The sequence below is a fragment of the Vigna radiata genome, chromosome 1 (genome assembly GCF_000741045.1).
Source record: "Vigna radiata var. radiata cultivar VC1973A chromosome 1, Vradiata_ver6, whole genome shotgun sequence".
NCBI lineage: Eukaryota > Viridiplantae > Streptophyta > Magnoliopsida > Fabales > Fabaceae > Vigna > Vigna radiata.
In genome coordinates, this window is record NC_028351.1 from 33,789,237 (window position 1) to 33,805,133 (window position 15,897).

At 31.9% G+C, this 15,897-nt stretch overlaps 2 protein-coding genes across 4 annotated transcripts; one reads left to right on the forward strand and one right to left on the reverse strand.

Annotated features, from left to right (window-relative positions):
* The first annotated feature begins 206 nt into the window (after positions 1 to 206).
* On the forward strand, positions 207 to 4,463 carry LOC106768272 (receptor-like protein 12). Of its 2 annotated transcripts, none has more exons than XM_022779026.1 (2): positions 207 to 1,044; positions 4,318 to 4,463. In XM_022779026.1, exons 1-2 carry the CDS (start codon positions 255 to 257, stop codon positions 4,323 to 4,325), a joined length of 798 nt encoding a protein of 265 aa, XP_022634747.1. In that variant the 5' UTR covers positions 207 to 254; the 3' UTR covers positions 4,326 to 4,463. The 2 variants fall into 2 exon arrangements, with proteins under 2 accessions (XP_022634747.1, XP_014508813.1); XM_014653327.2 differs by lacking the exon at positions 207 to 1,044 and adding an exon at positions 2,014 to 3,680 and having other exon boundaries at positions 4,318 to 4,357.
* A 3,997-nt stretch (positions 4,464 to 8,460) lies between these two features.
* LOC106774754 (glutaminyl-peptide cyclotransferase) lies at positions 8,461 to 15,897 on the reverse strand. Of its 2 annotated transcripts, XM_014661796.2 has the most exons (11): positions 15,518 to 15,895; positions 14,461 to 14,517; positions 13,499 to 13,534; positions 12,639 to 12,703; positions 11,714 to 11,777; positions 11,002 to 11,119; positions 10,750 to 10,847; positions 10,589 to 10,659; positions 10,258 to 10,285; positions 9,995 to 10,049; positions 8,461 to 8,915 (listed from the first exon to the last, which is right to left on the reverse strand). In XM_014661796.2, exons 1-11 carry the CDS (start codon positions 15,767 to 15,769, stop codon positions 8,800 to 8,802), a joined length of 960 nt encoding a protein of 319 aa, XP_014517282.1. In that variant the 5' UTR covers positions 15,770 to 15,895; the 3' UTR covers positions 8,461 to 8,799. The 2 variants fall into 2 exon arrangements, with proteins under 2 accessions (XP_014517282.1, XP_014517286.1); XM_014661800.2 differs by lacking the exon at positions 9,995 to 10,049 and having other exon boundaries at positions 8,793 to 8,915; positions 15,518 to 15,897.

Sequence of the window (15,897 nt, forward strand, 5' to 3'; positions counted from 1 at the left end):
ATTTAGGTTTAACAGAAATGAAATAAGGTTTACTGGGTAGAAGAAAGAAAAAAAAAATTGTAATAGACTTTAGTGAATATGTGCGTTAAGGAAAAATTATTAACAAAGTCAATTGCGGCAATCACATAACTCTTTTGTTATATATATATATATATATATATATGTGTGTGTGTGGTTATGGAAAGTGGTTTAACTCAACAACACCAATCTAGTTTTGATACTCACATAATTCTATCCATCAGTTTTAGTGTGTTATGATAACACCCACAACAACCTCAATGAAGAATCCAGTTGGTTTTTTAAGATTAATGATGTTTGTGCTGTGTGTGGTGTGGGAGGTTGTTAATGGTGAAGAGGAGATTAGATGCATTCCAGAGGAGAGGGAAGCACTCCTCCAATTCAAGGCTGCCATTGTCGATGACTACAACATGCTATCATCTTGGACCACTCCTCACTGTTGCCAATGGGAGGGAATTCGCTGCAGCAACCTCACCTCCCATATTCTCAGTCTCGACCTTCACGGAGACTTTATTATAAAATATGATCGGTTCAGTGACTATTATGAAATCAATGGACGTTATATGAGCGGAGAGATCCACAGGTCGTTGATGGAGTTGCCACAATTACAGTATTTGAACCTCAGTTTTAATTATTTTCCAGACACTTACATCCCAGAGTTTCTTGGTTCTCTCAGAAACTTGAAATACCTTGATCTCTCTTTATGTCATTTTGGCGGAAGAATTCCAAGTGAATTAGGCTCTCTTTTTCATTTGGAATACTTAAATCTTGCTTATAATTATCTGAACGGTTCAATCCCTTATCAGCTTGGCAATCTCTCCCAATTGCAGCATCTTGATCTCAGTTGGAATGGTTTTGAAGGAAATATACCTCCTCAACTTGGAAAGCTCTCCCAGTTGCTGCATCTTGATCTCAGTTCGAATGGTTTTCAAGGAAATATACCTCCTCAACTTGGAAATCTCTCCCAATTGCATGAGCTCTATCTTGGAGGATATTTCTTGGATAATCTCAAAGTTGGTGACGGAGGTCAGTGGCTCTCAAATCTTATTTCTTTAACCCATCTTTACTTGCATTCTGTATCAAATCTTAATAGTTCTCATACTTGGTTGCAAGTGATTCCGAAGCTACCTCAACTAAAAGAACTAAGTTTAGTTAATTGTAGCCTTTCCGATCATTTCATTCTGTCATCCATGCCTTCCAAGTTCAATTTCTCTACTTCCCTCTCTGTCCTTGATCTTTCTTGGAACACCTTCACATCACCAATGGTATTCCAGTGGCTATCAAACATCACTTCCAACCTTCTTCACCTTGACCTTAGAGTTAACTAGTTGGAGGGTTTCACATCAAGTGATTTTGGCATCTTCATGAATTCTCTTAGGCATCTTGACCTCTCATTTAATAATTTCAAGGCCAGGGATTTGAAATCCTTCATGAATATATGCACCTTACATTCATTATACTTATATGCAAACAATTTGACTGAAGACCTTCCCTCCATTCTCGGTAATTTGTCCAGTGGATGCGTTAGACACTCATTGCAAGAATTGGATCTGTCACAGAATTACATCACTGGCACTTTGTCTGACATTTCAGTATTCTCCTCTTTGAAATCATTGTTTCTTGATACAAATAAGTTAAGTGGGACGATACATGAAGGTGTGAAGTTACCACCCACTTTGGAGGACTTGTCACTCGGGTCAAATTTCTTTGAAGGTGGAATTCCAAAATCATTTGGCAATGCATGTTCTTTGTTGTCATTGGACATCTCTAATAATAGCTTGAGTGATGAGCTTCCCATGATAATTTCTCACTTGTCTGAATGTGTTAGATATTCATTGCAAAGATTATTTCTATACACAAATCAAATCAACGGCACATTACCTGACTTTTCAACATTCATATCATTACAAAGATTAGATCTTTCTGAAAATAAGCTAAATGGTGAGATTCCTATGGACATTCAATTTCCACCTAAATTGGAGGAGCTCTACATGTATTCAAATTCTTTAAAGGGTGTGCTCACTGATTACCACTTTGCTAATATGTCTAAGTTACAGTACTTGGATTTATCTGGCAACTCATTCAGCTTGGCATTTACTCAAAATTGGGTTCCACCTTTTCAATTGCTATCTATACACTTGAGATCTTGCCAGCTAGGTCCAACATTTCCCACGTGGTTGCAGTCACAAAATAAATTTGTCCATATTGACATTTCAAATGCTACAATATCAGATATTATTCCTAAATGGTTTTGGGCTAAATTATCTCTACAAAGAGTGATGACAATGAATATTTCATACAACAGACTACAAGGTGCAATTCCAAATGTTTCATCAACGTATGTTTCTACTTCCATGCACCTTGGATCAAATCAATTTGAAGGTTCCATTCCTCTATTTTTACGGAATTCTAAAATTCTTGATTTATCAAAAAATAAATTCACAAATCCTCTTTCATTTTTGTGTGAAGATAATGCAATTTCAGTTCAAACTCATTTAGACATTTCAGATAATCAGTTATCCGGAGATATCCCAGATTGTTGGAAACAAATTAATTCACTAGTTTATTTAGATTTAAGCCACAATAACTTTTCAGGAAAAATACCAACTTCAATGGGATGGCTTCTTGATCTTCAAGTATTATTGTTGAGAAACAATAATTTAGTAGAAGGTATCCCTCTCTCCATAAGAAATTGCACAGAACTAGTAATGCTTGATTTGTCAGAAAACAAATTATCAGGACCTATCCCTGATTGGATTGGGACAAAAAAAGAGTTGCAAATATTAAATCTGGGAAAGAATGAATTCTTTGGGAGTTTACCATTAATGGTTTGTTGTCTAAGAAACCTTCATATTTTGGATCTCTCATTAAACAGCTTATCTGGGAAAATTCCTAAATGCATAAACAACCTTACTTCAATGACTAAAACAACATCTTCAATATATGATGAAAGGCATGTGTATGAGTTGAAAAATTTTCCTTTAGGCCGCATTCCTTACTATTTGAATGCATGGTTGACATGGAAAGGTTCAAAACAAAAGTTTATGGATAAAGGTTTGTCACTTTTAAAAATCATTGATCTCTCAAGCAATCATTTTTCAGAAGAAATTCCTATAGAAATAGAGAAATTATCTGGACTGATTTCGTTGAACTTATCAAGAAACAATTTGATTGGAAAAATTCCTTCAAACATTGGAAATATGACATCACTTGATTCTCTTGATTTGTCAAGAAATCGACTTGGTGGTTCAATTCCTCCAAGTCTCACTCAAATTTATGGACTTGGTGCATTAGATTTGTCTCATAACCATCTAACTGGAGAAATTCCTAAAAGCACACAATTGCAGAGTTTCAATAAATCTAGTTATGAAGGTAATCTTGATCTTTGTGGACCACCAATTGAAAAATTGTGTATTGATGGAAAGCCAACACAAAAATCAAACGTTATTGTTTATAAAGATGAATATTCATTTTTCAATAATGAATTTTTCATAAGTATGGGAATTGGATTTGCTCTAAGTTTTTGGATGGTGTTTGGCTCAATCTTATTCAAACGTTCTTGGCAACGGTCTTATTTCAACTTCTTGAACAACTTAGAAGACAATGTTCATGTCAAAATAGCAATATTTGTTAGAGAACTTAAGCTGGACAAAGATTAACAGGTAATAATATCATATGTTTCTATGTATTAAATGCATATTATCGTATATCCTTTTTCAATATTTCTATAGCATTTTATTGATTGAAATAAAATTATGAAATTATTATTATGTTTAATATTGAACCAATTTTTACAATTCAATTAGTTGCTTTTGAAACTAATTATGTCAAAGACATGAGATTTATTGCACAAGAGCAATTAAATGTGTAAATATAGCATGTTAAGTAATCAAGAAAATGACCTTGCTGGTTTGAATGATGAGTGCCTTTAGTGTTTATTTGTTTCATTTTTTTTTAATAAAAGTATGCTCTGGACAACCTTTTGCAAATTTAGATGAAAAGTTTGCATGAATACAAAAGAAAATAGCTAACAAAAATACTTGATAGTCTTATAAAAATAAATAAATAAATAAACTGTTTCCCTTTTACCTTGAAATCATGTTTTTTTCCCTAGTAAACTTCTGAGTTCTTTATCTATCATTTTTTTTTTTTTCATGGTAAATTTTCATTTGTTACCATGAAAATTTCAAAGTAAACTTCTGATTATTATTCTTATTACTTTAAAATTTTAAATATGTCATTTCAATGTACACATTTAGACGAACTAACATTCTTTGCATTTTATTTTTCAATTTTCAGGCACTTGAAACCCATCCTCTTCCACGACTCCACCTTTGAGCATTGAGCTTGTAATGCTTGGATCATTAAGCATTGTGCTTGTAGTGAAAAATAAATTGTCATACATATTATTAACAATTCACTCATCTTTTTCTTATAATCCAAACTTCCGTATAAAATTTATTTTTAGTTAATTACATTTCATATATTTGCCTCGAGAAAGTTTCGTCATTTTAATGAGTGACTTTTTTTCAATTTTACAAATTCTATAAATTACTTTATAGAAAAAATATATATATCAATATAAAACAGAGTGATGATGATCACTTTAAACTTATTTATAGAGTAAATATTTTCTATATACATGTAGTTGATAAAAAAACTAAATTGAAAAATAATCATTTGAAATTCAATACATCGAATATTAAAAATAAAACAAGGAAATGAAAATATAGAATAAGTTCAGAGTTTAAAAGTGAAAGAAAAGTAGAGAAATATATATTGGCAAGGATGTGAGTGTATGTCAAACAAACATAGCATAAAATATAGAATAATGAAAAATTATATCTAATTTGGAATGTTTTAAAAGGAAGAAAATCTCAACTTTGTAATCACTTCCCACCATCAAGACTAATATTCACCCAGCTGTATTATATACTAAATACTCTTTTAGTTACAACCATGACCAGCCAAGATAGGCAATAAAATATTTTATATACAACAGATTTTGAAATGATAATGATTGTGTGTTAATTATCATTTACCATACATGAATGTTTGTTTTCAAAACAATTTCTAAAACTGAGTTGTAAATTATTTCAAAATTTATGGACATCAAGAAAAGTATCCAAAATATGATAACATTTTACTTTGTGATCAAACAAATTAAATTATCATTTTTCTCAACTAATCTCATCAATATTGATGCTAAAACATAAAAAAAAATGAAAGAAAGAAATAACCTATAAAGAAAAAAAAAATATACTTTATTTGAAAATATGATAGGTTAACATGAATCCTAAGAGATAATTTGTAGAGAGAGCAAAGAAAAAGAACAAATGAGAGTTATTTTAATTGCCACAAATGTTATTTGTGATCATTGGTCGTTTACTGTAATGATGAGATGACCAAAATTTCAAAAGTTTTTTCTTTGTGAGAAAAAGTGGTATAAGATAACATTTCACTATAAAATTTTCATAAGTATTGTTTGACGTGATGATGCTTCCACTCTTATTCAAAGTCTTTTTGCTTCTTTTCTTTCCTGGAATTTTGATCATATCAATATTTCCACATATCTAGAATGGGATTGGTCAACTTTTTCTTTTTCTTTTATTTACTTACATCATACTATCTAGATAAAATAATCTCATCGCATAAAATAGCATAAACATAATAATACAAATAATATGAAACTGAATCTCATTATCAATTGAAAAAAAAAAAAATATTAGTATGTGTTATTATTTTATTACAAAAAATATAAATTTTACTAGAGGTTAATTTTAATATTATCAATTTTAATTTATAGAAAATACAATTTTCGCAGTTGCAAAAACCATTGGAGGAAAAACCGTGTCGTTAAGTAATTATTGATGATTTTGTATGTATGTAAGTATGAAATCTGTGCAGGAAATTAGAAATGTTTTTAATAAGAATATATTTTTTATCATCGTCAAAAAGGGGAAGATTACCAATAAGGAATATTAGTATCTTGAAGCTACTCTAAAGTTTTGATGATGATAAAAGCTGAAGACTTAAAGTGCATCTTTGTTAAACGCATTTTGTAGAAACAAATGTATAGAATAAATTGTAATGATGTAAAAACTCTTAGAAGTTTTCGTATTTAGTGAGTCATCCTGTAAATAATCGATTATTGCACAGAATAATCGATTATCTCTGTCTGATTCAATATTGTCCATGTCTCTGGAATAATCGATTATATCACATTTTGAAAACCTCATAACGGACACAAATAATCGATTATCACTTACGATAATAGATTATTTTTGGCAGTTGGGAGATGTCTTTTTAGTTTCTAAACCTTAGGCTTATAAATAGGTTTTTCCACAGCTCTTAGAAGTTAACTTTTCATTTGAGAGTATTAGAGCTTTGTGCCTAAGGGAATCTCTCTCTGAGTGAAAAAGATCTATGCCATTTTGAGAATACAGTTTGTCTGAGGAAGTTCTCAAAGTGATAGAGTGCTCTTGTCTGGTCTTGTGAATAGGAGAAGCTCGCGCTTTGTGTGTCAAAGGTCGGAGCGGTTCTCTTCAAGTTGGCAGAGTTGTTGCTTCCGGTTCGTGTGTCGAAGAAAGCTCTTCTGGTTCGTTTGTCGAAGGAAGTTACTTGCTCCATTCTTCTGGTTCGTTTGTCGAAGGAAGGTGTTTTCTATCCTTTACTCATTTCATTATCTTGTAATTTGTACAACTATATTTTTAGTGAAAAAGGTTAATCATTCTATAGTGATTAATAACTGGACGTAGAATTTGATTTGAACTAGTATAAAAATTTTGTGTGTCATTTTTTCTACTCCCTACACTCTTTCAATTTTAAAACTCCAACTGTTTGATAAAAGTTCTCTAAGAAAATCAATTTTCTAAAACGGACCATCGTATAACGGATACCGATTGTGACCAAATACGTTTTCCGCTTTATAAATTTTATTCCGCTGTGCGACTCTATAACGGATACCGATTGTATTTCCAACACAATAAACTCAACAAACTACAAATTTCGCTAGAATAAACTCTAACCTATAGCTCTAATACCATGTTAAGAAGTGGACTTTAAGTTTAACTCAACCTCACAAAATTGGCTTGTAAGATGAGGTTTGCACTCATTTATATGTTATAAATTCAACTTATCTCTAGTCGATGTAAGATCTCAATCACACCCCTCCCATGCCAAGGTTCAATAACGGGTTAAACAATACACCCAACAAACATAACTCTCGCTAGGATAGACTTTAACACATGATTTGAATATCATGTTAAGAAGTGAATTTTAAATTTAACTCAATTCCACAAAATCGACTTATAAAATAAGATTTACACTTACTTATATACTATACACTTACCTTATTTCTAATTGATGTACATCTCTAACATAAATGAAAGAAAAACATATGAAAATTTATATATAATTTTATGGATGTCATAAATAAAAAAATAATTCATATAATTATAAAATCACAGCTTTCTCCTTATAATTAAAATTAATTATAAGAATGATATGTTTATTTTATTTTGTCATGTTGACTAACTTTACATTAAATATTCTTATTGACTTGAAATGTCAGTGGAAAATGTAGATGAAAGAGAAAACTATCATCTTGGTTTCTCAAAATTATTGGTGATGGTTGTAGCTCTGGCTATTATAGATGATGATATCACTAAAGAGAATGATTCGGATGATGATAAGAAACAATATTATGTCCAAACATCATTCCACAAATTATAAAAATGAATATGAGGAAAGTCTAAAGGCAATTTCTTTCTTTTACCATCTCTATATTTTCTTCTTCTACTTCTGTAACAAGGAAAATTGTACATTATGGTTTAAAATATTTTATATCGTATAATCTATTTATTTTAGATTATATAATTTGAAAATATATTTTAGATCATACAATTGAAAATATATTTTTGAATTTCACAATTTAGAGATTTATTTTGAATTTTGTAATTCTAAGATACTTCTGCAATCTAAAAATTTTGAAATACATTTTTAAATCTGAAATGTATTTTAAATTGTATAATCAAATTCAAAATATGTTTTCATACAAATTGTATAACTGAGTTCAAAATTGTAAAACTTTATGGAAACTATTTTTCATATTCAGACGGAAAATCATTTATGTTGAAGATTTATGGTGAAAGATAAAGGCAAAAAAAAGTTGTTTTTAGTGGTCAATTTAATCTTTACTTTTGTTCAGTGTTTATTTTTGTTAAATAGTTTAACATTTTTATATAACAATAAACCGGACTTTGAATGACAGTAAAACCTTTTAGCATGAAACAGATGCCAAGTGGCGAAAAATATTTGAATTCTAGGTATATTAGAACAGCCAAAATATGGTGAAAAACAAAATCAAGAGAAAAACTTTATCAATCTGCTAAAACTTAATCTTTACTTGATGAACCAATAGTCTTGTGATGAAGACACCTCAACCTCTGAAGACATCATTCATTCTTTTGTTTTGATTGTGTTTCATTCTCTTTTTGAAATACAAAATAACATCTCAAAATTTTCCTTTTCTATAGCACTTTCTAGCTACTTACAAAACCAACCATATCATACACAGATTGATTGACCTCTCAGTGAACTACTAAACTAAAATTCTTTACCTGCTACAGAAGAATGATAATATAAAAGGTAATGAAGGAGGCAGCATTCTACCAAGTGAGTTGAAAATGATAGTGTCATAAATATACCATTCCAAAACCAAGTTCAGCTGCTGCATTCTCCCAAGTATATTGCAGAAAGCAGAGAGACAGCTAAAATCAATCATGGAAATTTGAAAGGCCTACGCAAGCAAAGCTGCTCAATGACCCCTTCTTCAATTGGTTTATTTACAGGAGAAACCTTTATTTCATACAGCTTTGGCCACAGTTTTCCAGTCACTGCAAGCAAAGCCATGTTAAATAATCTTATTTGAGGTGTAAATGGAAAAAAGGGAAGAGGCAAAAACATTAATTTTCATTGATTGATGCATACTAGACAACTCTTACATGGAAAAAGAACATGGCATTTGACCTATTAAAATAAGCACAAAATATAAAATGGTAAATTATTTATTTAAATTTAATGGAGAAGATATTGTCATTAAAAAATCTAAAGGAAAAAAATACACAGTGTAATGAACAAATAATTTATCTATAAATAGATATAAAATGCTAAGATAAAAACATAATAGTCTTGAGAATTATATCACAATACGAAAATCGATATTCTGATTACTTTGGAATGAGTATTTTATATTAATTTTAGCATAAAAACTTGTCATCTTCTTAGTGGGTTAGATAACACTTTATAGAATATATCACTTTAAACTAGGATACACAAGAAATATTTATAGTTCAGTTTTAGTTCTTCAAAAAATTTGGTTTATTCTTAGTTCCTCTAATTTTGAGATATCATTTTTAGTCCTTTAAGTAGTTTAGATTACACTTCATATAGGAGAAAACAATTATTTACATAAATTTTGGAAAACTAAAAGTGGTGCATTTCAAAATAAAAAGGAATAAAGAGACGAGAATTTAGAAGGATTAAAACTGAACTTTAAATATTTTTGACAAACAAAAAACATATTATGCCCTTTCAAATAATAACAAAAAAAAAATGTGTGTGAAAACAGAGAAGAAATTAGAGGGATAAAATCTGAACTTTAGATAGAGGAACAAAAAAAATATTATGCACTTTCAGCTAATAACAAAATGTGAATTTAAAAACGTGTAGTTAGCATCTCTTTGTGTTGATAAAAGATACCTACAAAACCATGGTTTGAACCTTTTCTAGTTGAAATCCAAACACAGTACTAACAGGTGGATTTTAAGGTAAAATCACTTCCTTTTCATCATATGCCATGCCTGATAGTACTAATATTTAAAAAGGAAAATGTCCCAGATGGCTTGAAATGGAAATAATATGCAGGAATGACAAATTTCAAATTGAGAATTTAATTAATAAGACCAGAACTTACCAAAAATACGTTTTTGTTCATCATCCCATGCTATCCCATTCAAAACATCAATATTCTAAAATATAAAAGATAACATTAGTACAACAGCTACTTCTAATGGCTATAATCCCAAAAGAGAAACTAAGGAAGATTAGCAGTTTAAAGAGGGTTTTTTTTTTTTTTTTTGCTGTTCTTAAATCATAGCTGAGGCATAAAAATGTATATGCACTGAATAACAGGACAAAAATCTTATTTCCTGATATCAAAAGGTACAGACTCCTTACATTATTTCCAGCTTCCATAAGTCCTTTCCTGCACATGATATAGACTAAATGTAACTTCATGTAAGTGGACAAAGATACTAGAGTACACTATCAGTTTGCTTCTCAAAAGGATTATTAATCAATGGCCCTCTGATAATAACTTTGGCATAAAAATAAGGCAAAAGTTTACCAATTAGTAGTAGCAATTTGATGTCATGAAATGAATAATGATTGAGGTTCAATTTGACGTCAACTAATCATTGACCGCCTTGAGATTTAATTCACAAATTATTTTATTAACATACACAATAGCAGTAAGAAAGTATTTTTCAACTGAGAAAGAAAAAGACACCTTAAATTTTGGAGAAGAACCCATCCAAGAACACTGCCATCATTGGGAGAGATTCTCGCAATGCAGTCAGTCTACACAAAAAGAAGGGTCAACTTCAAATCATTAGGCCAAACAGAGAATCTTGGGCCATAGACATCATGATTGATTAGAAAAAGATATACCATAAAAACATTTGCCCAAATTTCACCATTAATGTATTCCAATTCATTGAGATTGTATACTTCATGACCGTTATAGTGGACAACTTGTTTTGATAAAGCTACAACAAGGAGGGCTATGTAAGTTCCATGAAAATGCAAAGCAAACAAAAAACTACTGTCAAGTTTGAAAGATGAACATAAAACAGTTTGAGAAAGGGGTTATGCACTTAAGTGGTGAAAGGAAAGGAATATAACTTTATTGATTGGACAAACCTTTAAACGTTTGAGGATCAATTTGATACAATGTTGAACTACCATCACTTCCAAACAAGACTTTTCCATCAGTTGCAAGGCCCCAACCATCTTTCATATCATGATCAAATGTCCCTATCTACAGAAATTGTAAAAATATACTACTTGAATCTGGCTAGCTATGTTAACAGGCAATTTGGGGCATTCGTCTATGGCTGATGATAGCATCTCAGGAAAAACTTTGAAACAACAAAAACAAGATTGATATTCACAAATTTCATGTAAACAACACCATGGGGACCAACTCAGCATTATACTGTCCAGATTAAACCCAACCAGCTTGTACATTTGATTTTTTAATGACACCCACCAAGTTATAACATACATGTCTACCTCAGATATAGTAAGCTAAAATCACTTATATAACCATGCAATCACTTATATTACTTCTAGCATAAACGTTAATAATATTTCACCTTGTAGCTGCAAAGAAGAAAATCAGTTTAAGATAGTAATAAATTTAAAATGGAAATGGTATGTGAGGTTATACAGTTTAAAGTTTCAGGCGAAATATTTATAAAATAATGCAGAATAAAAAATATGATTGCAAATCTCATATAGTTTGATAATGCAGTCATTTTTCTCCAGAGTCTAGTAGAATCAAAACAGAGAATGATTCGGACAAGCAGACCAAGACAAAGGATTAGAAGAGGGGGAAGGTGAAGCAACAAACTTGGCTTAAATTTTTTGGGTCGTAAATGAAACCAGCTTTCTGCAACCAAGTTACTTGGAACAGCCTACAAAAAGTGCAACAAATAAATATACCGGAACCAATCCAAGCATCAAATGTCAGGGTGAGAATAACTTAATGTCTTAATCACACCCAAAAAAAATTGTTAAGATATAATTGAAGTAAACATCCTCTATGACATCTAGAAGCAATGATAATAATTGCAACATAGCAGAAAAGAGAAAACTTCGTAGTCACTATGCAGTTTTCATGTCTATCACAAAAATACATGGCGCTTAAGATGCATCACAAAGTCCTATTCTTTTAAAGGAAACAGTTGAGACAATATTATATTAAAGAAACACTTCATAAGATATGCGGACATTTTCCCCCTCTTTCTTTCCCACCTCCTAAAACTCATTGGCAACAGAATCACTATAAGCTTAGTAGTGTACATAAAAAGAAAGGGGTATATACATACATACATATATACATACATACATATATACATACACACACACACACACACACACACACACACACACACACACATATATATATATATATATATATATACACACACACACACACACATATATGACTGGAATATATGACATGAACAATGGCATCTCAACAAAAGTGGAAATACCAAAGTCCAATAATAATACAGCCAGCCCTGAAATAAAAAAGAAAAGAAAGATACATACAAACAAATCATGAGGGGACATTAACCAAAGCTCATGGAATTCTCCACTAGGAGAATCTGAGAAAAGGAAACAAAAATTGATTCATAAAAACTTCAGCACCAATAATACTCAGTGTCATGTCCCACCAGACAAAATCCTGCCTAGTATCAACTCCACAGTTAGCTAATCTATCAGCACAACTAAAAAACAAAGCAAAATGCAACAAAATTTGCCTTTCGCACCTATTATTGAGGAGAGTTAAACCTTCACCAAATATAGAACTATCCATCTTCTGTATGTCCTCAACCTGCAAAAATAATGAGTCTACAAAATTTAGAATAATCTCAATATTTCCAACACTTACAAAACATAATGAGCATGGTACATTGATATCAATAACATATTTTACCATGATTAATAAGTCAAAAATCCTTTTTTCATCAGAAAGGCAAGTATCAATTATCACCATAATTTTTGTGTTTTTTGTCACAAGCACACTATAGTTTCTAAAACCTTGATGCACAATTATAGTCATCTACTCTGAAGCCAACTCAAGCATATATTTGTATTAGTTTGGTTAATAATGAGCATGCTACATTGATATCAATAACACATATTTTACCATGATTAATAAGTCAAATATCCTTTTTTCATCAGAAAGGCACGTATCAATTATCACCCTAATTTTTGTGTTTTATGTCACAAGCACGCTATAGTTTCTAAATCCTTGATGCACAATTATAGTCATCTACTCTGAAGCCAACTCATGCATATATTTGTATTAGTTTGGTTAATCCCTCTGACCTCTATAAATGTACCTTATCCACATACCATGTGCATCCAAACCAACAGGTAAGTTACCAGAGTACATGTTTATCCTTCTTTTCATATGATATAACAAGTGCAATATTTCTTGTCAGAGAAACTGTCTCTCGGCCCAAAATACAAGTAGACACACATAATAATTTGTCTCACACTGCACCAACTGCATAGCTTGTTTTCCACCAATTGTTATTGATACAATTGTAGAGTAATTGGAAAACCAAATAACCTAGGCATTGGAACAGGTACATCAGAGTTCAAGAAATGGATTAATTTGTACCTTCCCGGTGTGAAGGGAAACTTTGCGGACAGAGGACTGAAACAAGAAATAATTAAAATGTTAAAATACAATATTTCACAGTAAAAGCAATATTAGTTGTAGGCATATAAAACAAAGATTAGAATGTAATTAGAAAATAAACCTAATCATGATAAATTTTAGGATAAATAGAACTTGAAAAAATGTTGGTCTTATACAATAGATGGCAATTGTACTGTATTACTATTATCTGGAGTTCTAATGCTGGGACCACCAACAACCACTTAGAGGTCTGTGCTTCAGTAAAGAGTCATTAGTGTTAATCGTGTTAAGACTAAGGGTCCAGACAAAGGATTTGAGTCATTTGACCCCAGGGGAGATATGAATTTCCAGATGGTTTATAAATGAGAAATATCAAATATGTGTTTACACTCTACCAGGAGACTGAGTAACCAAAAAAAAGACTTGCAAGAGCAAACATCCGGAGTAAAGAGTCCTTATTATTTTATCAGTATCTCAAGACAGATGAGCAAATTAAAAAAGGCAACAGAGACGCTACTCTAGTTCACTAACTAACTAATATACAAACAGAAAGGTCAAAAGCTCAATTTTACATTAATATTATCCATTCCAAACCAAATCTTATGATCATTAAGGGGTGTCCCAGTGCACAAGTCTCCTATCATTGTTGGGTATGGAGAGGACCAGATGTGCAAAGTCACCCAGCACCAAGAAGTTTATTTTGTGGAAACCCATGACCACCAGGTCACAAGATTAACCCTCAAATAAATTATATAACCATTTTTTTGAGCAAATTGAGGTAAAGGTGGCTGGTGAGAGATTTACAATAAAAAAATACACAATTTCTTATCCCACTGCAAATTTAAAAAGGAAAAGAGTGAGGCAAAAATCTAACAAGAAAAGGTCATAAAGAAAGCAGAGAGAAAGAAAAAGGAAATGTAGGGAAAGATGAGTACTATTACCCTCCCATATAGACCAGTTGACTCAAATAAGGTGTCATTTCTATCGTAAACAAGGCCCTGAAATCAAAACATGAGACAGCCATTTTTGAGTGACAAAACAAATAATAATCAAATCAACATGCATTTCATTAACAAAGCAGTGTGCACTTCAACTAATACTTTCACAAAATGTCTCCTCAGCATAAAGCTCAACATTAATTTTTTCCAGGAAGACAATGTGGTCCATATGTTCTTGCATCCAACACTGAATTCAGTTTTTCTTTTATATCATTTCGTATCTTCGTTATGTGCAGAAGCCAACAGTTTCTTCGAAATTAACTGAAATCCACTATACTTAAAAAGTATCCCTTTAAGGAACTTATGTTAAAATATCCCTTCGAGAGTCCTTGTGACAGCTTCTTTTCTGTAAACATTCTTCACAGAATAAATACATGGTTTTAATAATAAGATATTTTACCAAGGGCTAATTCTTTCCAACAAATCTCTTACTTTTCCCAACTAACGTACCTAGACTTCTCATTGCATTCACTCTCCAAATGAGCTAGTTGCCTGAGAAATAACTACTTGAAAATAAAACTACAGAAGAAAACACAGTATGATCTTTACACAGTCATCCAATCATAGATTACCATCCATGACAAAATTGTTGACTTATGTAACTGTGTAGCGAAAGTTATATATATAAAGCAAGGTTTAGCCACATTTCTTGATATTACCAAATATTAGAGACAAATGCATTCAAGTCCGGTACAACTAGTTGTTGTAGCCGGAGAACCGAAGGCCTAATAAACCCCACACTACAATCTTAAATTTCCAGTGTGAAGCTCCAGTCCCATGGCTTGCAATTCAATCCTAGCAGTAGCGGACTGTTTTCAAAAACTTTGATCGTAAGTTCTAATTGATCAAACAGTACAACAATTTTTACACGGAAAATGAACCAAAATCGAAGTCATCAGATTAGAGTATCAACGTCATCTCTCAAAGGGCTAATTGTATAGATAAACACACAAGTCATCAAGTTGTAAACTAACTCAAAGAACGAAAGAAAAAGGTTGACCTGAGTGAAGGCCTCTGGATCATGAGGGAACACATTGACGACAGTGAACGTTCCATAGGAAGCTCTGCTTTGGAACGCGCGCCAATTGTTCGACGAAAGGACCAAGAGAGCGATGACGGAAACCATGAGGACAGCGGAGAGAAGCACGGAGAGCGTGACGTAGGACCGAGGCTTGCGCCGCGGAGGAACCGCGGCGGCCATGGGAGGATTCTGCGACTCACGGAGTCTCCGCTTCAGCGATTTGGTTCCCATGGAGGCAATGGCTCCTCATGTAAGACAGAGAGACAGCGCACGATAACAGGGGTGGTCGTGGCAGGTCAGCGATGTTTCTAACATGCGCCAGTAGTTTTTCTGTATGTAAGATCAAAGGACAGTGACAG